At 40.4% G+C, this 24904-nt stretch overlaps 1 protein-coding gene and 1 non-coding gene across 11 annotated transcripts in view; both read left to right on the forward strand.

Annotated features, from left to right (window-relative positions):
- The window catches only part of TMEM164 (transmembrane protein 164), a 172652-nt gene that overhangs the window by 81279 nt on the left and 66469 nt on the right, over positions 1-24904 (forward strand). For all 10 annotated transcript variants that reach the window (XM_043897755.1, XM_043897743.1, XM_043897750.1 and 7 more), the window contains one exon: positions 15056-15122. In XM_043897755.1, coding sequence (XP_043753690.1) covers positions 15063-15122 — 60 coding nt within the window. In that variant the 5' untranslated portion in view covers positions 15056-15062. The remainder of the gene's footprint in view (positions 1-15055; positions 15123-24904) is intronic.
- On the forward strand, positions 4553-4624 carry TRNAC-ACA. Its single transcript has one exon. It is a non-coding gene; the product is annotated as a tRNA-Cys (tRNA).

The raw sequence follows: 24904 nt of genomic DNA on the forward strand, positions 1-24904 counted from the left end.
ATGGGGTTGCAGAGTTGGACACGACTGAGCAGGCACACATGCACACACAGACTGCTCTACTTAGAGGAACCAGCCTTTTGGGATGCTCCTCTCTCTGAGCTGGGGTATTTTGAAGGAATAGACGAAGGAAAAGGAAACTAACTGGCTTTGGGTTGTTATCAGGTAGCTTAGCTGCCTTGCAAACACCCACTGCTTAAGGTGCCTGGTTTTCTGATTGTGCACTCGTGAGGGTGGGAGTACTTACGGAAGGAGTCACTGATCTGTGCACTTGGAATGGCAGAGAGCTCTTCCCCTACCCCACCCCAGGTGAGCAAATTGCATAGCCTGGAGCTGGCCTACGTCTGTGCCTCAGAAAGTATAGGGTATGGGGATCCCCGCCCCTGATACTTAACCCCTTCAATCTGTTTGTTTTCATGTATGCATGGGGGTAGTGGATCTTTGATGCAGGAAGAATTATTTGGTCATGAGTGTCTGCTGACTCAGTCTGGAGAGGCTTTTAAAGGAGATGAGATGAAATTTCATCTGTGCCACAGAGAGCAGGGGGGTGCATTGCTGGGTGGAGAGAGGACTGTAAGCCCGGTGTGAGCCAAGATAGGTGAGGGAAGCATGGGGGTGCATAAGGGCAATTAGGACAACCTGACATGTGATCTTGGCATTGCAAGATTGATGCCCTGTTGGCCTTGTGGCACACGATATTATGAGAGTTCAGTAGCCTTGTGACCATCTCTCTTTCTAGATCCCATTCCAATTTTTAAGCAGCAGGATTCTCCCCAGAGAGACTCCTATCTCTAGAACTGTCCTGAGTTCATGAGCTTGGCTCAGGCTGAACCTGTTGTAATGTGACTGGTTTCGCCATCTATCTCAGCACCCCCTTTCCCAGTGTGCAACAGACCAGCTGCTTCAGAACCCCCAAAGGAACGGCCTTTTTGCATCTTCACCTGGTCTAGCTTTGGACTTATTCCTGGAAAGGGTGTTTGGGAAGCTGCCTCTGACCTGAGCAGCTTTCTTAAGACTCTGTTCTGGGCAAGGGAGAGGAAATCCTACATATGAATGCTGCTGATGTCAGCGGGAAAGAGATCAGGAACCTAGAAAATCCATAGTAAATAAGCAGCGATTCAAGGAGCCCGATTTCCTGTCTGATGCAGAAGCTTCTCTGGTGTCTTCTGTCCTGGGAGCCACTGCCCGGTAGCTGCCTTGCGACTATACATATTTTTCCTTACTGCTCTTAATGCTCAGGAAGAAAGAAGGTGCTTTCAGATTATTCACAGCAGCCTTTGTCTCCATATGTACATACTCAGTTTTGTTCTCTCCTGGGGACTTTGACTTCTACAGTCTTGGTCCATAATTTCTGATTCAGCATTTTCATTTCCCCAAATTCTCTCCTGAAGTCTCTCTGAAGGTTTTTGGAGCAGGGACTGCTTTTGTTTTTTTATTTTTTCTTCCTCCCTGGGCTGTTCTGCTTTCAACATGTGTTTGGGTGTATACTATTTCCTGGTGAAAGCAAGGCTGGGGATACAGATGACTTTTCCCATCTGGGGAATCATGGAAAAGAGTTCTTAGCAGAGGAATGGGGACTGATCCTTTTTGGGCGTCTCTGTACTTTGTTAGCTCTGTACTTTGTTAGCTCACCTAGTCCTTTTGGAAGCCAAATTCAGAACCTACTCTGCTAAATATTGGACAAAGTAATTCTAAGAGGGAAAATTCATACAACATAATAGATAAGGTTTGGGTAAGCTATGTAGGGGTTGTGCAGTGGGTAATGAAAAAGTAGGGGGATTTCACTGATGGTCCAATAGTTAGGATTCCATGCTTCCACTGCAGGGTGCAAGGGTTCAGTCCCTGGTCTGGGAACTAAGATCCTGCATGCTGTGTAGTGCAGCAAAAAAAAAAAAAAAAAATGAAAGAAAAGTAAGGAGACGTGAAGAAGAATGTTTCATTCTCATTATAAAAATAATCCATGCTCACTATAAGGAAAACATCAAATGTTACAGAAAATAAGAATAACTGAAATTCCTCCATTAATGTGTTGGTGTAGTTTCCTCCCAGTCTTCTGTGTATATATGCCTTTTTTAAAAAAAAATTGAGATTATTCTATACATGCTACTTTGCAATATATTAAAAGCTAATATGCCATGATTATTTCCCCATGTTATTAAATATTCTTCTAAACATAATTTCTAATGACTGCATAGTATTTCATCATTTGAATGGACATAATACGATGTATTTAAACCGTGCTCTGTTATTTGACATTTGGTTTGTTGGATAGATGTGATTTGATGAAATCTTGAAGAGAACAATGGAAGTAGATGGCTTATGTTATAGATGTGGTTCTGCTACTTCTTAAACCTTCTGAGCAAGGCTTAAAGTCTTAGCATCTATTTCCTCATTTGTCAAAGAAGGCCATGAATAGTAACTACTTCTTGGGTGGTGACAGATGAGTGATGATCCATGTGAATCTCTTAGCATGAAACCTCACATAGACTAAGTAATCAATAGGTATTAATAATAACAGAATTATCCTTGTTCTGATGCTTTACCATATGTGTACTTACTTCACTGTTAGACTTAGGATCCCAGGGAAGGAATATTGCATTTACACAGATAAGTAGAATTTCAGAATGAAAACTGCCTTCAGATAAGTAACGCCTTTTATTAGGTGCCTTACAGATGGAGCCTTTGGCCAACTTCCTGAAATTCGCAGGAAGAAAGTTTTGGAGCCTCTGCAGTTGTGTGGCTCTATTTGGTTCAGAACAAGGAAGTGGGAAACCACCAGTTGCAACCAGGAAGTTATCTTCCTGCCCACAGGCCAAGCCAGCTAAGCCTTCCTGTTGTACTTGTTTGTTTTCCTTTACTTATTTTTTATTTTCAAACTTTTATTCTGAAAATTTTCAAGCATATTGGATGGTGAACAGTATGCCAAAGACGGATATGACCTCCACCTAGATTCAGTGGTTTTGTCATGTTTTCTGATAAGCACGTTAAAAGATGTTAAGATTTTAACTGCATTCCCTGCTATGTGACAGGCTTGTGCTGTGGGGCCTCACACAGTGGGCAAAATGTATGCACTGTCAAACCAAGGGCTTATGGAAACAGAAGGTCAGAGTGTAATGACCCTAGGCTCTGCGGTGATGGAAATATATCTATTGTTTTTATAATACAAATTACAGAAAGCAAATCTCAACATAGTTCCTGGATGAAGGGAAAAAAGTAGATCCAGACTTCCATCAACATGGCAGTGTATAACTTCCTTCTAATATAGTCATATAATTGAATAATTTACAGCAGTGAAAAACAGACTACATGTGTCAGCACAGATAATTAGAAGAAGCGCTGTTGAATGAAATGTAATTTGCAGAAGGGGATGCATAGACACACAGAGTATATCATTTATCATTTATTTAATGACTAAACATAAAATAATAATATATATTGCTTGTGGATATATACAAGTTTCATAATATATAAAAACATCAGAATGACTCCCAGCACCTTCAGAATAAAGGCTCCATCTGGTTAAGGAATGGAAGAGATGGTATTCAGGAAGGTTAAATGAGACTTCAACCAAACCAATAATGTTCAAATTTATTAAAGTGAGATGCTAGACACAGAGGTTTTTATTATATTTATACCTTTCTGTATGTTGGGAGATTTTAGTGTTAAAACTAGAGTGAAAAAGCATTGTTTGAAAGGCTTAGAATCTTGAATCACTTTGTAGTTGTAAAAGCTGAGGCTGGGAGAGTTCAGTGTTTTGCTTCTTATATATTTTTGAATTTTATTTAATTATCCCACAGTAGGGTTGGCTTTTTGGTGTACAGTTCTGTGAGATCTTTTTTCATTTTTTTATTATGATAAAATATACTTTAACATATGTAACATCTTAACCATTTTTACCTGTGTAGTTCAGTGGCATTAAGTACATTCATGTTGTTGTGCAAACACCACCACCATCCATCTCTAGAACTCTTTCATTTGGCAAAAACTGAAACTCTGCACCTGTTAAACAATGATTCCCAATACCTCCTATCCCCAGTCCCTGGCAACCAGCATTTCTGTCTTTACAATTTTGACTACTCTAGATAGATACCTCATGTAAGTGGAAGCATACAGAATTTGTTCTTTTGTAACCAACTTGTTTCACTTAGCATAATGTCCTCAAGGTTCATCCACCTTGTAGCATGTATCAGAATTTCTAAGACAAAATGGTCTTTCTTTGTATGTATATACCACATTGTTTATCCATTCACTTGTTGATGGACACTTCTTAAGTTGCTTCATGTTTTAGCTATTGTAAATAATGCTGCAATGAACGTGGGTATACAAATATCCCACAGAACCCCCACGTTCAATTCTTTTGGGTGTATGCTCAGAATTGAAATTGCTGGATGTAATATTTCTATTTTTAATTTTTGGAAGAGCTACCATACTCTTTTGCACAGCGCTATACCATTTTATAGTCCCACCAACAGTGTGTAAGAGTTCCAATTTGTCCATATCTTTGCCAACATTTGTTATTTTCTGTTTTTCATAGTAGCCATTCTAATGCAGGACTTCCCTGGTGGCTCAGACGGTAAAGCGTCTGCCTACAATGCGGGAGACCCAGGTTCAATCCCTGGGTTGGGAAGATCTCCTAGAGAAAGAAATGGCAACCCACTCCAGTACTCTTGCCTGGAAAATCCCATGAATGGAGAAGCCTGGTAGGCTACAGTCCATGGGGTTACAAGAGTCAGACACGACTGAGCGACTTCACTTTGACTTTCATTCTAATGGTGTAAGATAGTATCTTACTATGATTTTAATCTGCATTTCATTTTCTACTTTCCCTTGTGATTTCTTTGTTGATTTTAAGAAAGTCTTTATTTTTACAAATTTGTAAATTTTCCCATTTTACAGTTGACTCTTGGATAACATGGTTTGTACTGCATGAGTCCACGTATACATGGATTTTTTTCAATAAATACTATAATACTACACAATTTGCGGTTGGTTAGGTCTGTGGGTATGAAACTTTGGTTACAGAGGGCCAACTATAGAGTTATATGCAGATTTCCATTGCATGGGGTATTGGTGCTCCTAACCCCACACCTCATATTGTTCAAGGGTCACCTGTACTTTTGTTAATGATTTCTAACTTTATCCTGTTATGGTTAGGGAAGATATTTTGTGTAATATCTATCTTTTAACATTTATTGAAATAGTTTGCCACCTGATCTATGGTCTATCCTGGAAAATGACCCACATGCACTTGAGAATAGAAATTTTGTTGTCAGGTAAAATAAAGTGTTTGTTATGAAAAAAAGTGTTTTGTCATAAAACACTTTACAAAACAAAGTGTTTGTTATAAAGTATATGTTTGTTAGATCTAGTTGGTTATTGTCTCGTTCAAGTCCTCAAATTTCTTTTCTTCTGTCTGACTATTCTATCTATTGTTGAGAGTAGAGTATTGAAGTCTACAACTCCTTTTGTAGAACTGTCTATTCCTTCTGTCAATTTGGTCAATTTTTGCTTCATATATTTTGATAGCCTTTTATCAGGTACATAAGTGTTTGTAATTGTCATGTCCTTGCTGTATTGAAACTTTTACTAGTAAGTAATGTTCTTCTTCATCTCTTGTAAACTCTTGATTTATAGCTTTTTTTGTCTGATTTTATTATAACCACTTCTGCTCTCATTACCGTTTGCATGGAATATCTTTTTCCATCCTTTTACTTTCAACCTATTTCTGTCTTTGGATTTAAAGTACATTATCTTGTAGACAGCATATAGTTAGATCATATTTTTTTTTATCCATTCCACCAATCTCTGTCTTTCATTTGGAGAGTTTAATCCATTTACATTTAAAGTTAATATTGATAAGCAGGGAGTTCTGTCACTTTGCTATTTGTTTTCTATATACTTTATAAACTTTTGTCACGTATTTCTTCTGTTACTGTCCTCTTTTGTGTTTAGCTGATTTTTTGGGTAGTGTAACAGTTTAATACTTGTTTCCTTTTACATGTATTCTGCAACTATTGGGTTGGCCAAAAAGTTAATTTGGGTTTTTCCATAAGCTGTTATAGAAAAACCTGAATGAGTTTTTTTGGGAACCCAATATTTTCTTTGCGGTTATCATGAAGATTACATATAATATCCTAAATTTATTACTGTTTACATTGAATTTGTATTGGCTTAATTTCAATAATATACAAAAACTCTGCTCCTTTACAGTTTCATCACCACCCCTTTAAGTTAGAGATGTCACAAAATTATATCTCTATACAAATATGCCCCCAAACCTAATCATTTTACATGCATTAGTCTCTTAAATTATATAGGAAGCAAAATGTGGAATTATAAACCAAAGTAATGGTAACACTAGCTTTTAGACTAATGTGTTTTATAGAAATGTATTACTCTACTAAATCATGTAGATAAAATTATTCTTTCAAACTGTTGTTACACTAATACTAGTTTTTATAATTACCCATGTCTTTTCCTTTATGAAGATATTTATTTCTTCATACAGCTTTGATTTACTGTCTGATATGTTCTTTCATTTCAGTCTGCAGGACTCCCTTTAGCATTTCTTGCAAGGCAGGTTAAGTCATAACAAACTCCCTCAGTATTTGCTTTTCTGGAAATGTCTTATTTTCCCTATTTTGAAGGCTAACATTGTTGGATACAGGATTCATGGTTGACAGGTTTTTTTTTTTCCTATTTAGCACTTTGAATATGTATCAGCCCATGCTTTCTGGCCTGCAAAGCTTCTGATGAAAAATCAAATTACAATATCAGTGTGGGTCTATTTCTGGACTGTTCTGTTTTGTTGACTGATATGGCTTTTCTTGGCCAGTATTGTATTGTTTTGATTACTATAATTTTATACGTGTGTGTGTGTTAGTCACTCAGTCGTGTCTGACTTTGCGACTCCACGGACTGTAGCCTGCCAGGCTTCTCTGTCCATGGAATTCTCCAGGCAGGAATACTGGAGTGGATTGCCATTCCCTTCTCCAGAGGAACTTCGCAACCTAGGGATCGAACCCTGGTCTCCTGCATTGCAGGCAGATTCTTTACCATTTGAGCTACAGGGAAGTCTATAATTTTGTATAGTAAGCCTTAAAATCAGGTAGTGATTCTTTCATCTTCTGCTTTTTCAAAATTATTCTAGCTTTTCTTTCTTTGCCCTTTCATATACATTTTAGAGTCAGTTTGCTTTTGTCTACAAAATATCCTTCTATGGTTTTGATTAGTATTGCATTGAATCTATAGGTAATTTTGGTGAGAATTGATATCTTTTTTATGTTGAGCCTTTCAATCCTTGAATACAGTATGTCTTTATATATTTAGATTTCTAATTTCTTTAATCAGTCTTTTGTAGTTCTTAGCATATAGATTTTGTACATGTATTATTAGATTTGTACCCAAGTATTTCAGTTTTGGAAGAGATAATGTAAATAGTATATATTTTTAAAAATTTGATTTCCAGTTTTACTGTACTATTATGCAGAAATGTTTGTGTGTTGACCTTGCAATGCTTTAACTTAGCTAATTATATATTAGTTTTAGCAACTAACCTTGCTAATCATATATTAGTTTTAAAAACTTTTTTCTTGATTCCTTGGGATTTTCTACACATACAATAATTCTTTGAAAACAGGGACAGTATTATTCCTTTCCAATCTCTATTATTTTTGTTGTTTTACTGCACTGGGTAAGACTACTGGTATGATGTTGAATTGGAGTGCTGAAAATGGGCATCCTTGTCTTGATCCTGATGTTAATGGGGGGAGCATTTGGTCTTTCATCATTTAGTATGATTTTGGGCATAACATTTTTTAGATGTCCTTTGTCAGGTTGAGGAGTGCATGTGTGCTCAGTCATGTCCAACTTTTTGTGACCCCATGGACTGTAACCCACCAGGCTCCTCAGTCCATGGGATTTCCCAGGCAAGAACAGTGGAATGGGTTGCCATTTCCTACTCCAGGGCATCTTCCCTACCCAGAAATTGAATCTCCTGGGTAGGGAGGTCTCCTTGATCTCCTGCATGGGCAGGCAGATTCTTGATCAAGATCTCCTTGATCTCCTGCATGGGCAGGCAGATTCTTTTACTACTGAGCCACCTGGGAAGCCATCAGGTTGAGGAAGTTCCCTCCAATTGCTAGTTTATTGGGTTTTTTTTTATCATAAATAGGTGTTAAATGTTGACACATGCCTTTTTGTATGAATTGATATGATCATACACTTTTTATTCTTTACACTGTTAATTTGGTGAAATTCATTAATTGAATTTCACATATTGAATCAACCTTTCATTCTGAGGACAGACCCTTTTTGGTCGTGGAGTAGTGTTCTTTTTATATTGCTGCATTAGATTTGCTAACATTTTACTGAGGATATTAGTGTTTGTGTTCATGAAGATTTTAGTTTATTTTTAATTTTCCTCTTTCTCCTCCTCCTCGCCCTCCTCCACTCAACATCCCCACCTCCCCTTGCACCCACTCCTGTCTTGTTTTGGTGGTGGTTGTTGTTCAGTCGCCAAGTCATGGCTCACTCTTTGTGACCCCATGGACTGCAGCATGCCAGGCTCCTCTGTCCTCCGCTATCTCCCAGAGTTCGCTCAAATTCTTGTCCATTGAGTTGCTGATGCTGTCTAACCATCTCATCCTCTGCTGCCCCCCTTCTCCTTTTGCTTTCAGTCTCTCCCAGCATCAAGGTCTTTTCTAGTGAGTCATCTTTTCACATTAGGTGGCCAAAGTATTGGAGCTTCAGCTTCAGCATCAGTTCTTCCAATGAATATTCAGAGTTGATTTACTTTAAGATTGACTGGTTTGAGCTCCTTGCAGTCCAAGGGACTCTCAAGAGTCTTCTGCACCACAATTCAAAAGCATCAATTCTTCGGTGCTATTTTTGGTATCTGAGTAATAATGACCTTGTAAAATGAGTTGAGACATGCTTACTCCTTTTCAGTATTCTGAACCAGATTGTATAAATATCTGGTAGATTTGGTTACTGAAGCCATGTGAGTCTTATTCAGAATATTTTTAACTACACATTTTTATTGAGATATAATTGACATATAACATTATATAAGTTTCAAGTATATCATATAATGGTTCGGTATTTGTGTATATTGTGAAATGATCACCATAGTAAGTCTGGTTAATATCCATCACCACACATAGTTCCTTTTTTTTTTCATGTGACAAGAATTTTTAAGATTTGTCCTGTTAAGCAACTTTCAAATATCCAGTGCAGGAACTATAGTCACCATGCTGTACATTATTTCACCATGACTTACCTGTTTTACAACTGGAAGTTTTGACCTCCTTCAACCGGTGTGCCCATCCTGCACTCCTAGCCTCTGGCAACTACCAGTCTGTTCTCCAAATCTATGAGTTTATTATTTTGTTTATTTGTTTGTTTTTAGATTCTCCATATAAGTGAGATCATGCAGTAATTTGTCTTTCTCTGCCTTATTTCACTTAGCATGATGCCCTCAAAGTTCATCCATGTTGTCACAAATAGCTTTCTTTTTTTGTGGCTGAATAATATTCCAGCGTGTGTGTGTACATAATTTCTTTAATAGAACTATTCAGGTTATCTGTTTCATCTTTGGTGAGTTTTAGTGGCTTGTGGCTTTAGAGGAAATTCTCCATTTTATCTAAGTTGTTGAATTATGTGCATAGAAATATTTATAGTATATTCTTATTATCTTCTTAATTTCTGGGGGTCTGTAGTGATATCCCTTCTTTCCTTCCTGATATTGGTAGCTTTTGCATTCTCTCTTTTTATCCACGTCATACTGCCTAGAGGTTTCACAATTATATTGCATTTTTCAAAGGTGAACTTTTGGTTTCATTGATTGTATTTGTTTTTACATTCATTGATTTCTGCCTTTATTATTTCATTCCTTCTGCTTGCTTTGGGATTATTGTGCTTTTCTTTCTCTGGGTTCTCAAGTTTGAATCTTGGTTTACTGCTTTGAGATTATACTTTTTCCTAAAATAAGAATTTTCTGTTATAAGCATCTTACACATTTTCACATGTTGTATTTTAATGTATTTTAATTTTTTGTTCACTTCAAAATATTTTATAATTTCATTTGAGAATTCCTTTCTATAAATTTTCCTTTCCAGGCACTCTGTTCTATATCTTTAGATTCTTGGTTGTAATCAAGTGTTAAATTTAAATTACATCATCTCATGAGAATTTTGTAATAGCTTCATTTATTATGAATAATAATATGATATTCATTTACCTTGCTTCATTAAGGATTATAATAGTTATCATGTATTGAGTTCTTACTATGTCCTAAGTACTGTGTTGATCACTTTACATAGTCTTACCACATCTATCAACAATTCTTTTAATTGGTGCTGTTATTAGCCCCATTTTATTACTGAGAAGACTGAATCACATATTTTTTCTTTATTTTTTAAAATCTTTTTATTATTTACTTATTCATTTGACTGTGCCATGGAGCATGTGGGATCTTAGTTTCCCGACTTAGGGCTTGAACATGTATCCCCTGTAGTGGAAGTGCAGAGTCTTAACCACTGGACCACCAGGGAAGTGCCTGAATCACATATCTTAAGTGGTTTGTCCAAAGTCACTCAGCCAGTAAGTGGTAGAGCTGGGATTTGAATGTAGGTATTACTTCCCTCTTGCCTGGAAAATCCCATGGACGGAGGAGCCTGGTAGGCTGCAGTCCATGGGATCACTAAGAGTTGGACACGACTGAGCAACTTCACTTTCACTTTTCACTTTCATGCATTGGAGAAGGAAATGGCAACCCACTCCAGTGTTCTTGCCTGGAGAATCCCAGGGACAGGGGAGCCTGGTGGGCTTCCATCTATGGGGTCGCACAGAGTCGGACACGACTGAAGTGAGTTAGCAGTAGCAGTAGTAGCATTACTTCCCTGGTGGCTCAGACGGTAAAACATCTGCCTACAATGCAGGAGACCCGGGTTCAATCCCTGGGTCGGGAAGATCTCCTGGAGAAGGAAATGGCAACCCACTCCATTATTCTTGCCTGGAAAATCCCTTGGATGGAGCAACCTGGTAGGCTACTCCATGGGGTTGCAAAGAGTCGGACACGATTGAGCAACTTCACTTTCTTTCACTTTTGATTCCAAACAAAGTTCTTAACCATTATACTACTTTTCGTCTAAATTTTCGATTTCTTGGCTTCTTAATAAGATTGTCAGCTTTCTTGAAGACAAATACTAGGTCTTAATTACATTGATCTCCTTTTCTCTGGGCTTCCCTGGTGGCTTAGACAGTAAAGAATCTGCCTGCAATGCAGGAAACCCAGGTTCAATCTCTGGGTCAGGAAGATCCCCTAGAAAAGGGAATGGCAGCCCACTCCAGTATTCTTGCCTGGGAAATCCCATGGACAGAGAAGCCTGGTGGGCTACAGTCCATGGGGTCGCAAAGAGTCAGACAAGACTTAGCAACTAAGCACATTTCTCTATAGTACCTGGGATGATGTTAACACACAGTAATGGACTAATGGCTGTAGACAAAATTCAATGAAAGAACTGACGTGACAGAGAATCAAACCCATAACAATTGCCATTTTACCCCAGGTTCTTACCAACTAAAATAACTTAGCATCGTATCCTACATAGAAACAAAAAAAGCTGGCAAAATATTTGTGACAATGGTAATGGCCAAGTGTTAGAGCCGGCCAGAAGGTTTGTAAATGTGACTGACCTGGGGTCCATCTCCAGTCTCTACTGTATGGTTCTGGCCTTCAATCTGTCCTTTTGCTCTCTTTTGACCTTTTTGTCACACTTTGAACTTTTATAACAGTTAAGCTTTCCCCAGTGGTTCATGATCCCTCTCCCCTTTTAGTCTTGAGGCTTTTAGATGAGCTCTTCACCATTTATTTAAGAAACGTATATCTGAGTCTTAATATATGCCATGCACTTTTTAAAAGCACTTTATATGTATCAACCACTTATAATTTTGTGAGTTGGTACTATTATTATTCCTATTGTACAGATGAGGGAACTGTCACTGGATGCTCTTTACTTTTTTCTGAATAATTTTGTTTATTTTATGTTTTGGCTCTGCTGGGTCTTCATTGCTGCATGGGCTTTTCTCTAGTTGTGGTGCATGGGCTTCTCATTGCAGTGGCTTTTCTCATTGCAAAGCACAGGCTCTGGGGCACCCCAGCTTCCGTAGTTGTGGTGCACGGGCTTTGTGGATCCAAGGCATGTGGGATATTCCCGGTCACAGATTTAACCTGTGTCTCTTGCATTGGCTGGCAGATTCTTTACCACTGAGCCACCAGGGAAGCACTCTCACTGGCTTTTCTAATGGTTCATTATCCATTTCCAGTATCCAGTAGGTATCTGGGAGGCAGGCTGGAGGTGGTACATAGCAAAACCAAAGTCTTTGACTCTGATCGGGCAATCATTTACCTGTTGGATTGTGCCCTGGGTCTGTAGAAGGCAGTGCAGCTGGGTAGTTGGGCCAGCTTTGCCACAGAATACATAAGGACTTCTGTTGCTCTTAGGAATGATCTTCCCTGCCCCATGGTCTCCTGTCTGGCATGCACACACACCACACACAACATTTGTAATGTTCATATCATGGATTTGAAGTGCAGGATATAGCAGCAGAAACATAGCCTGGGAACTTGATGAAATCTGAATGTGACCTCTCCCTCTGCCCCTTATTATCTGTTTGATCTTGGGCAAGTGACTTAATCACTTGGTGCTTTGGTTTTCTCAGCTATGAAGTTGAAAATGGCACTGATTATAATAAAAACCATGAAGATTCAATGAGATGATGTATTTGAATATTTAGTCCAGTGATTGGCACATGAAATTGCTCAATATATTGATGCATTAGATATTTTTTAAATTAGTGACATGTAAGACCTTTTTCTATATTAAGGATAATTCACCTTTTGGCCTGTATGTAGCTTGTGGAATTGAATTTTGAGGACTCAGAACAAGACTTGTCTTTATCTAGGTTGTTTATTTTGAATCTTGATGTTGACTTTTATCTTCTTTATCTTTGGCCATTCATGGGCCTTTGGGATCAGTTCCATCATCCTCAGGATTTAAGTTTTGGTGCCTTGTGTAAATGACATTCTTTTAAGGCCAGTGGCAAAGCCTGGTACTAGAGGTCAGCTTTACCTCTACTATCAGTGAGATTTTTTTCTCTGCCAGGGTGAGTGTTTTTGCTGTGCCTGTCACTTAGGAGTGTCCAGGGGCAGAGTTGGGCATGTGTTACTTCACCCCCTTAACAGCCGCAGAATGGCTGTTAAGGACCCCTGCTCCAGGCATTGAGGCTTGAGCCAGAGTTTTCACCAGTTTCTGAGAGTATGAGGTGCCTCCTAGAAAGACTCTGTTTTAAAAAATGTACCAATCCAGGGGGGCAGGAGTGACATTGCATTGATGTGCCTCCTCCCTTTTATGGATCAAGCTAAGCCTTCTTAAACTGTAGGACTGCTGGTCTGGCATGGCCTAACAGCAAGCTCCTGACAGTTATCCCCTGAAAGCTCATTAAGCCTGGAGCAGGGGATGAAGAAGGTGGTACGAGAGACCCCTGAAAGCACAAGGAAGGAAAGTGGCACACCGCTAACTCTTTACTTGAGGTCATATTTGCAGTGGAGGAAGGGAGGCGGGCTCTGGTGCAAGATGGCGAGGTGGACATTCGAGTTCAGAGTCAGATGAACCTGGGTTTGCATTGTGACTCTGCTGCCCTATGGCGTTGATGAAGCCACTTCACCTTTCTGAGCCAGGTTTCCTCATCCACAAAATGTGACGAATACTTGTACCCATCTCATAAAATTGCTGTAAAAACTCAGTTGGAGAGTTTACCTAAAGCAATTACTTTGACACTTGCCTGGGATATGTTAAGTGCACATCACCATCATCACAGCATTGCCAGCAACAAGCAGCTGAAAGAAACAGCCTGGGGGAAACCAAAAGCAGCCTTGGTTGGGGCTTGTGTGGTGTCCCCTTGGGGACTCCTTACAACATGGTCTCTTAGTCTTAGGCACAGGTCCGTGAGTTCCAAGAGAAGAGCTCATGTTCTTCTAGGTCCCAGTCAGGGCATAAGAGAGATCCTAGTTATCGTGAGACTGCTGTGAGTGTCTGTGTGTGTGTGAGCTCGCAAGAGTGAGCTTGAGGTCCAGAAGCCACGTTGACTCGGTGGTGGTTGTACGTGACCCATCAAATTAGCTTTTCTGCAGGAGGAACAGACTGTCATTCTTTGCTTCTCCCTCAGTCATCAGGGACCACTTGCCTTGAATGATGAGGGAAGCTGCTTCAGCCTATTTCCACAGCTCACACAGGTGGAGTTTGTTCCTGACCTGCTTGTTCTTGACTTATAAAGGGTTCCTAGCATGTGTTTTAACAAGTCTGGATTCGGGAAACAGGATCACTACCCAGTGCTGGAGACCAGTGGTTTTCTCCTTTTCTTTTTTGTTTTGCTTTCTAGTCACAGAACCCAGTATGTAAAATAGACAAAAGAAAGCTTGGAAAGCTGCCACTTCCACCCCAAAGGTGTTTCTAAGAAAGCGAGGAAGCCCATTTGCGAAACACTGAAGTTGTCTTCCTGGGTTGTATTTGCTACCCTTTTCCTGCCTAGGTCTCTGTTTGGGGAGAAGGATTGGACCTGGCTGTGTAAATAAGCAACCTGGCTCTGAGAAATAGGTCTCTACTATAATAACACAGTCGTGTAATAACACCTGGCTCCCGCAGTGCCCCTTTGTTAGGCTGCCTGAGCCACAGCAGTTGGAGCTGAGATTGGGACGGACCGAATGTTTAGGGAGCCCAGAGCTAATTATGCAATGAAGTGTTGTAACCAAAGCCTGTTCACCAAGCGTTTAGGGGATTTTGAGGCGACACTGGTGCTCTTCAGAACATTTCAGCTAATGCAAAATGTGCTGCTTTTCATTTATTACGCATGTGTGCCAACTCCAGTGTTCTGTTTCACTCACACAACCTCTTGTATACATGCTCTCCCATCTGGCATGGCATAACCTGACACATTTTTGTCTGCCTCTGCATCACAGTCAGAGTATGACCTGCACTTTATCTTTTTTCCTCTCCAGGCTACAGATGCACATGTTGAATGGAGCTCTTCTTGCTCTGCTATTTCCTGTGGTGAATACGCGTCTGGTAAGTGGCCCCTTCTAGAAATATACCAGCAACATACAAAATGGTATTTGCTTGCTCCTATGTTATCCAGTGCTTGTCCTCATCCTTAGGTCATGTCCTCATGTGAGTTTTTATTTTTTTAATCTTTTTTATTCAAGTATAGGTGATTGGGAATATTAGTTTCAGATGTATAGCATAGTGATTCAATGTTTTTAATAGGTTAAGCTCCATTTAAAGTTATCATGAAATATTGGCTATATTCTCTGCGCTATGCAATATATCCTTTTAGCTTATTTATATTGATCATGGTAATTTCTACCTTTGACCCCTCTGTGTAAGTTTTTACATGTCTACACATTCAATGTTGAGATTTGATGCAACCCTGTTTGGATGTAATGGAGTTTGTTGAGGGTGAGAGTATGGTATGGAACTCGGGGGCTTTAGTAAGGGTTTAGGCCAGAACCAGAACAGATCAGAAAAGCCTACAGAAGCTTTTGGAAGGGTTTGGTGAAGAGAAAGGAGGCCCCACCCATTTAACCAAAGCTTCCAGGTGTTCTAAGGGCCTCCAGTGTGGATTCAGCCACATTAGTCCAGAATAATCTACTGGGGAGCCTCAAAGGCAGCCTGCTTTGCCAGAGACACCTTTGGGCAAGAATTAGATTTCTTCCCTGTTGTCCCAAACCCACAGAGAAGTCTGGCCCACACATCCCCCCAGTGGCTAGCAGGTAAAACCCCACTGTGGCAGGTGCCTGGGTGCTAAACCAGTACAGAGAGAAGTGGGAGTATAGGGCTTGAGTGGCCAGGCCCTGTCCTTAGACTCCCATATGTGTGGCTGCAGAGGGATTAGCAGGCTGGCTGAAAAAACTCAGGGCAAGAACTCACATGTGAAATACTTCCTACTGCTTTCTGTTTTCATGACTTAAATTTGCCTCATGTGTTAGTATCACAGTTTAAATCTCAAAATGATAATCATTGCTCTTTGGATAGCATTTCATAGTTTACAAGGTCATTTCAAATATCAGTTGTGGGAGGTAGCTATTAAGTTGTGTGAGGGCTGAGTATTATAGCCTCTTGTTATAGAGGAAGAAACTGGCGTTCAGAGAGTCCATCAGTAGAAATTCTTTTCTTTCGTCTGTCCCTCCTTTGTCCTTCCTTCCTTCCTTCCCTCTCTTTCCCCCCTCCCCCTTTCCGCTTCTTCCCCTCTCTAATGGCAGATTTGTTATTCTATTTGTTATGACCCCCAGTACTTTCTAAATAAATGTCAAGCTTTAGTCAGCCAGCTTATCAAGAATGTCCAAGTAACTTTCCTTAACATCAAAATTTCTTTGATGAACTCTGTGTTAACTAGCGATTCCAGTCACTCTGGTAAATAATCTCGTATTCCTTTTCAAAAATAAAAGCTCAGGATGGTGGCTCTGTTTGCATATGTCTTGACAATTGGCTTTGGTCTGGTTACTTTAAATGGCTGGGACCCCTCCTAGGCTACCCTGACCTTCAGGACTTTTTACTTTGCAACCCCTTATTTGAGCTCAGATTGACAAAATAAGGCACAGGAAGGTAGGCAACTCTGTAAGCCTGATGATCTAATTAGGCAGGAAGTCAATTCTGGACATTTTTTTGCCCTTTCTTCCTTCTTGGCCCTTGATGCTTTTTAATCCTCTTTTTCCTCCGTAGCTATAATGAGGAAACAAGGAAAATAGAATGAGCTAATTGGTGTGTATACCAGTAATACAAACGTGTATACACTCATATATAAAGACAGTGAGGGAGTTAGAGGAAATTTCCACAGTCAGCTAAAGGATGTGGATCATCAGTGAATTTCCACGTGGTCTTCTGCTCTATGCCTTCTTGGCACTGGGGCTTGCAGCCCAGCTAAAGAATGTCCAGCTCCAAGTTCCTCCTGGTTCTTGATCTTAGAAGCTGACACCTTAGAAGAAAGAAGATTTATTCCAATGGCCCATATTACAAGTAAGTACTCTTCACTACCAGGATTTCAGAGTAGGTCTCTTTCTGACTTCAGATGAAGTGCCTTAAGGGCAATTTCACTTTTGTTTCTTGGAGGGAAGGAGGGGAAATGTATCATGGAACTATTATTTGATTATCAGAGAGGTGAAAGCTTGTCTGAGCTAATCTTCTAGAGGGGAAATGTGCTTAGTTGCTCAGTTGTGTCCGACTCTTTGCAACCCCATGGACTGTAACAGCCTGCCAGGCTCCTCTGTCCCTGGGGATTTTCCAGGCAAGAATACCAGAGAGGGTTGTTGCCATGCCCTCCTCCAGGGGATCTTCCCAACCCAGGGATCTAACCCAGGTCTCCTGCATTGCAGACAGATTCTTTACCATCTGAGCCACTAGGGAAGCCCAGAGAGGTAACTTAGATGGATAAATGACTTGCCTAAGAAGCCAAGGTGGATGCCCCTAGAACCCAGGTCTCCTAACTCAGACTTCAGAGCCCTTTTCCTTTGTTTGATTGACATTTAGGGTGAGTTTGAATATGAATGCTAGTGAATTAAGACGCTGGAGATGCTACTTAGCTTCTCTCCAAGTAGAAGAGTTGGGTCATAGGCTTCTTTGATAAGTTGATGAGGACTATAGAGCCTCTTCCCAGATGCATGAAGACAAGTTTGCATACAATTTCAGGAGGGACACAGACTGCCACCTCCTGCCCCTTTCTCCCAGAAGCCCATCCATGGGTTCCTTGTTGAGATCCCCCAGCCCCAGCTGTCAGTAAGTAGTCCATGGCTTGGAGAATAGATGAACTGCCTAGTAGCTCCTTGTATAGCCAGTGGTTTTTCGGTCTGATGGTGATGGGGTTCCTTATCTATACACATGACTTTGCAGACAATGTTTCAGGCTAAACCACCTCCTGGAAAGTGCAAGCCAAGACCTGGGAGCTAAGCAGGGTGCCCATGGAACTTGGTTACATATTAGCTTTTCGGTTACAGCTCTTACCTTGTAGAGCTGTTGATCTGATCCTCAGAAGGAGGCACGGGACCCAAGCTGCATTCCAACCCTGAGCCTTTTACCTTCAAATGTCCATGACAACTTCTTATGAAGTATTCTGAGCAAGGGAGAAAAGAAACTGCAAAGTGTGACAGCCCCTTCTCCAACCAAAGCCTCTAGCCTGGCCTATATTTATGTTTGCAGCCATCTGTCTTCTACTAGAACAATGAGACGAATGATAATGATTCTTTTCATCAAGTTCCTTTCTTCATCAAGGCTCAAAGCCTCTAGTATATTATTATCTCATTATCAAAAATTGCCCCTTATTGTGTAGCCATGTTGATCTGTTACATTAGTTCCTGTTTTCCTCCTTTACCACCCCTCCCCTTTTACCCAGTTCCTGTTCTCTGTTAGATGGTTCTCTTGACTGTTCCTAACAGACTGAGTGGAAGAGGTTAGTAATGATTTTTTCCATTCCTGGGGCGGCTGCTCCTTATCCACCATCATGTTTTTGGGATGTAACTGCCGCCGGCACACCTTGTACCCATGTGTGCTGCTGGGAACACTTTGCTGTCACGGATGCAAATCGGCTTGAGAATCTTACTCTTTGCTAATTGGTACATTGAAACGTGCTAATTGACCTAGAAAAGTTATTTCTGTGAGTGGCAAATTGAGCTATTTTAAAAAGTTATAGTTTGGGTTTTGGACTTGAACTAGGGACAGAATGTCCCTTTGCTTTCTTGACAGTACTTAAAATAGAAAAAGCTTGTTTTCAAAAGAGGCCTTAGCTTTCTGAAGAATTGATTCAGGCAAAATTGTGCCTCAACCTTCTACTAAGGCCAGTGTGTTTCTGATCAGATGAACGCAAAGTGTATGGGGACATGGAGGGTGTTGAGAAGGCCTGGGGTTCCACCAAATTCTAGGCACTGGCCTAGAATAGGTCTAATTACTGCCTGTATTTTGAGATTAATCTTTGAGAGTCTTACAGAATGCTAGCCCAGCCATACCAGTCAGTCCAAATTTTTATTGAGCACATTTTTTGTTAAATATTGTGCTATATGCTTCAGGAGATGCAAAAGCAACCAGAGTTCATTCCCAGCCCTCAAGGAACTTGTGGTTTAGTTAGAAGGATAAGGCACAAATGCCTTAGACATGATTGCAATATTAGAGTCAAAATCTTGAGAAAGGAGCAAGGCAATACAGGCTTAATCGCTAAATTGTAATTGTTTCAAGATCTACAAAAATGGGAAGAGGATTAATATCAGTATTTATTGAGCATCTAATGTGAATGTGTGCCAGGTAATTTATGGATATTCTTATTAAATTCTCACAAGAACCTGATTTTTCCTGTGAGGAAGCTGAGGTTTCGAGATGCTAAATGACTTGCTCAGAGTTACATGATTTGTAAGTACTAAAACTAAGTCTAAAGACTTTGAGCTCTAATGCACTGCGTCCTAAAGAGGTCATTGGATGAGGTGGTCCAGAAATGCTCCATGCAGAAGTAAAGCCTGAACCAAGCCTTGAAGGGCTATTAGAATGTGCATGCAAATTGCAGAGGAAGGTGACAGTTCAACTAAGGGACCAGAGGTATGGAGGTAGGAAATAGTAGACTCTCCTTGACAGTCTAAAGAGCAGGATGGAGAGTCATGAACTCCAGTTTGTATATACTTACTGGCCACTTACTGGCCAATCACCAGAAGACATCCTGTGACACTGCTTCTGTCACGCCTTTTAGCCCTTGGAGTGTTTTGATTTTATGTGTACTTACTTACGTTTTCCACCACCACTAAGAGTTCTTACACGGAGACAGAGCTTTTCAACCACAAAATCTTTCACAAATAGAAATATGTCACCCTAGTAGAGTTATTGAGAATATAGCTCAGGGATCTGATTTTCCAGGTTCATACCCTGACTGTGCTGCGTGTGAATGAGAGGGAGGGAGAAAGGGAACTTGGCTAAGTTACTTAACTTGAATGGGCTTCCATGCTCTCATCTATGATATGGAGGTGATCATAGTGCCTCCCTCCTAACGCTGCTCTGAGGATAAATCAGTTAATATGTGTAAAGCATGTAGCACAGCACCTGGCAGATGGGAGGTCCTCCATCAGCCTTAGTTGTTAATTATTAGTCTTTGATCTTCACAGAAACCCTGTGAAAGGTGGGTATTATTAGTGTTACTGTACCAGGTTCATTTGCCCAGTGTGCAGGAAGCCAAATGCTGAGATGCTGAGGTTTGCCCTACAAGGCAGCCAAGCGAGGAGAACCAATCTCAAATCCACCTCCCCCAAGTTGAGGGGTTTAGTATATTTATGGGACAAGGAAGCAGGGTGGTCTGAGGCCTGGGGAAAGATGGTTGGAGGCAAGAAGGCGGTGAAGTAATCAGCGTTCTGTGCAAGTATAGCTGAGTTACATACTTCTTCTTGAGATGCATGTTCAGAAAAATGGTGACCTTAGCATGATCTGAGGATGGAGTTTTTGGCCCTCTGACATCAAAAGGTAATCCATCAGATACTCTCAGTCTCAGCTGAATGGTGAATGGTTGATGGTCTTGACCACTTTGAAATGGGCTAGACTAGCTCCATGTTCCTGAAAAAACAACTGAAGCAACCATTACTATAATGTCAGAGCTGTTATCTATAGTGGGTGGCTAAAGGAGTCTTGTGATATATTGTCTAAGCTATACGCAGCTTGGAAGGTATACAGTTTGCAGGAACAATTAAGGAGAGCTTGGTCTGCGAAGGCAGGTTATAGGATGTTACTTATTAAGCAAGTTGTGGTTTAAGAAATCTAGCTGATGCCTGTCCTTGGTTTCACTTGTTGTTGTTATTTAGTTGCTAAGTCATGTCTGATTCTTTGAGACCCCATAGACTGTAGCCCGTCAGGCTCCTCTGTCTATAGAATTTCCCAGGCAAGAATACTGGAGTGAATTGCCATTTCCTTCTCCAGGGGATCTTCCCGACCCAAGGATCAAACCCATGTCTCCTGCATTGGCAGGCGGATTCTTTACCACTGAGCCATCTGGTTAGCACTGCCATTTAACAGATTAAACCTTAGAAAGTTTACATAACTTGCTCAGAGACACACAAGAATTGACAGAACTGGCCTGAGAACGTCTGTCTTTCTGACATGAAAGCTCAAGGGTTTCCTTCCACCTCTTTCCTGATTATTTTATTTGATTTTCAAGTATTAAGCCAAGTCAAGTTTTTGTGTAAATTTTATACAATATCCATTAGAGATTCTTTTGGAGGACTGATATACTTTCAGGATTTTTTTAAAAATATATGCTCCTTGAAAAAACCATTTAATCAGACAAGTATAAAGAGAAAGCCAATCTTTTTTTTTTTTTTTTTGAAAGCCAATCTTTAAACCTCATCAATTTTCAATCCTGTCTCCCCAGGGGTAAGTTGTGTTAACTGTTTGTATATGTTTCCACACTTTTCTTTTGCCCATAAGTGCAGATGGAGATGTTCACATTTCTGGGGGTGTTGGTTGGTTTGGTTGTAGGTTTCTTGTGCAATCGGCATTGAACTATAACCATTCCTCCAGTGTATTTTCCTTTAACCTAATTGTAGAATCTGTAATCTCTTCAGGTGTGGACGTAGCTCATTGTTTTCCAATAACTGCTAAGCACTCCATAGTTTGGTTGAAGTGTATATTCAGCCTGTTGCCAGGCTCCCAGGCCTGCATCATAACTAGTGTCTGTGGGCAAGGGTAGTGTCTCTTGTGGTATCTGCTCCATGCAGGACACCCAGCACATGGTGGTATCCACAGATAGAATAAATGAATTAGCCCATCAACCTGAGTGTCTGTATTGCAGAGAAATTTCAGGGATCTTTTGCACACATGTCCAGGACGATGTCTTAGGTGTGATACCGGAGGGATGAGAGATATTTTTCCCAAGTGAATTATTTTTAAACCACTTAAAATAATGCTGTTTTCCTGATGACAGCAAAAGACATATTTAGTGATGAAAATTTGTGAAATACAGGAAAGTAGAAATAAAAAATAAGTACCATCAATGCAAAAGGGCTTATTTTTCAACATATTAAAAAAAAGAAAAACACCAAAAAGCATGAGGCTTTTGTGCCTCTGTCCTTGCAATTGTGTAAATGTTTTCTTTACAAAAGTAATATCTTCATAATAGCAAATAAAGCAAATACAGAAATATACTGAAATAGGATCATTGAATAGTTGACAGATGTTCATATTGTTTGCAGCGTATTCTCAAAGTCTTCTCGTCTCTGTGTGCTTGTTAAGAGTTAGTATAATGTAGTGGTCAGGTAGCTTGACTCTGGAGTGAGCAGATCCTTGCTTTTATGGCTGGCTCGTCTGTCTTTATCCATGTGATCGTGAATAAGTTACACACTTCGGTGACCTTGTTTTCTAATCTGTAGATGGGTGCTTGAACGAATGGAGATACGTGGGGTAAGCACTTAGTCCAGTGCCTGGCACACCGTAAGTGTTTAATTAAGTGTCAGATGCTCTTGTTACTGCTACTCCAAATAGATGTCGAACTGGGCTCCTATTGGCCTGTGCTATTTGATGTTAGCCTTCAGGGCCTTGGCTCTAGCTCCCTGGTTGGGTGATGGTGATGTGAAGAGGGCTTTGTTTCTTTTTTTTTTCCATTTATTTTTATTAGTTGGAGGCTAATTACTTTACAATATTGTAGTGGTTTTTGAGGGCTATGTTTCTGAATTAGCTTTGCCGAGTGAGATTAAAATTCCCTGGCCGGATTTCTTTTCCACATTGACTAGCAGCACCTTTGTGTGTGTGTGTGTGTTTCCCAGACAGACTGTTAGATTAGGGAACTGGCCAACTCTCTCTCTACTCCCTCCTGACAGGTGAATTAGGCCCACTCCTGGTGTTTCTTCCCATTTGAATGAAATGTCGAGACCTCTGAGTTTTCCAGTAACACCCAAGCCCCCCACTCTCGGGGAGAGTGGCAGCCATGAATGAGAATGACAGGTAGCAGCCTCTTTGCCTCCAGAGTTTAATAGTTCTTTGCACTAGTTCTGTTTTCTGAAAATGCGATTAGAAGGCACAGCCTCTGACTCTTCCACCCAATATTTCTCCCTCGTCCTCGAGCCATTCCCCCAAGCCATGTTTCTTTTTTGTTTTTTTAGATCAAGCAGGCAAGATTTATTGAGCAAGTTGTAAGCAGTACAGTCTCGGGTGGTCAGTAGTGTTTCTTCGTGCAGTCAAAGCCTTATCTAGCAGGCGAGTTCTGTTTCCCCAGTCTGTGTGGATCAGTGGTTCTCAGCCCTGACTGCACCCTAGAAGCAACAGAGCCAATTTCAAAATGTAAGCATTTTCCAGAAGCACCCCAGGCAATTCCAGTGTGCAGGCGGGGCAGCACTGCTTAGGGCCCTGCCTGGTCTCATGCTGTCGCTGACCGCTGACGTTGGGGCTTTGACTGAGTTAGTTTCATTCCCATCAAGCATCAGTTTCCCCATTTGTCAAATGGTCTCAGTGATATCTGCTCTGTCTACCTCACAGATACGTTTTTGAAGAAAAGGTAGCAGATAACAGAAGACAACAGAAGAATTAGCAAAGAACTTTGAACATTTAAAAGCACTCCACAAAGAGGCAATGAATCCTTGCGTCTTTCTTTCTCCCTGTAGTCATTTTTTTGAGGGGAGGTGTTAATTGAGATAAAATCTACATAATGCAAGTTTATCCATTTGAAGTGTACAATTCAATGTCTAATTCAGTGCATTACAGAGTTGTACAACCATTGCCACTCTTTAATTTTAGAATATTTTCGTCATTCTCCCCCACCCCCACCAAAAGCATTAGTAATGTCTCTCTACTCCTCCCCTCCATAGACCCTGGCAACCACTCATCTCCTTTCTGTCCCTATGGATTTGCTTGTTCTAGATATCTCATGTAAATGGAATCATATCATATGTAGCCTTTTCTGATTGACTTATTTCACTTAGCATAAAGTTTTCAAGTTCATCCAGGTCACTTCATTCCTTTTTATGACTGAATAATAATATTCCTTTGTACAGTATACCACATTTTTTAAAAATTGAAGTATACTGTATCTACAATGTTGTGCCAGCTTCAAGTGTACAGCACAGTGATTCAGTTTGTCAGATTCTCTTCCCTTATAGTGGGCATTACAAAATACTGAGTATAGTTCCCTGTGCTATATTGTAGGTCTTTGTTGGTTATCTTATATTTTGTTTATCCATTCACTCATTGATGGACGTTTGGGTTGTTTCCACCTTTTGGCCATTGTGAATAGTGATGCTGTGAATGGTGGTGTAAAGACATCTGCTTGACTAGGCTTCCCTATTGGCTCAGACGGTAAAGAATCTGGCTGCAATGCAGGAGACTTGGGTTCCGTTCGTGGGTCGGAAAGATCCCCTGAAGAAGGAAATGGCTACCCACTCCAGTATTCTTGCCTGGAGAATTTCATGGACAGAGGAGCCTGGTGGGGTACAGTCTTGACTGCTTTGGGGTACATACCTAGAAGTGAAATTTCTGGGTCATATGGTAACTCCATGTTTAAATAACCTTTTGAGGAACTGCCAGATATCTTTCCAAAGTGGCTTCCCTTTTTTTTATTCCTACTAGCAATGTATGAGGGTTCTGGTTTTGCTGCCTCCTTGCCAACAATTGTTATTACCTGATTTTTTGCATTTTATTGATGGCATCCTTTAAAATACAAAATCTTTAAACACTAATGAAGTCTAATTTGTCTTTGACTGCTTGTGCTTTTGGTGTTATGTCTAAGACACTAGTATCTAATCAAGTTCATGAGGTCTTAGGAATATCTTCTAAGAATTTCATGGTATTAGATCTTGCATTTAGGACTTTTTATATATCATGTGAAGAAGGGGTCCAAATTCATTCTG

Source organism: Cervus elaphus, chromosome X, assembly GCF_910594005.1.
Source record: "Cervus elaphus chromosome X, mCerEla1.1, whole genome shotgun sequence".
Taxonomy (NCBI): Eukaryota; Metazoa; Chordata; class Mammalia; order Artiodactyla; family Cervidae; genus Cervus; species Cervus elaphus.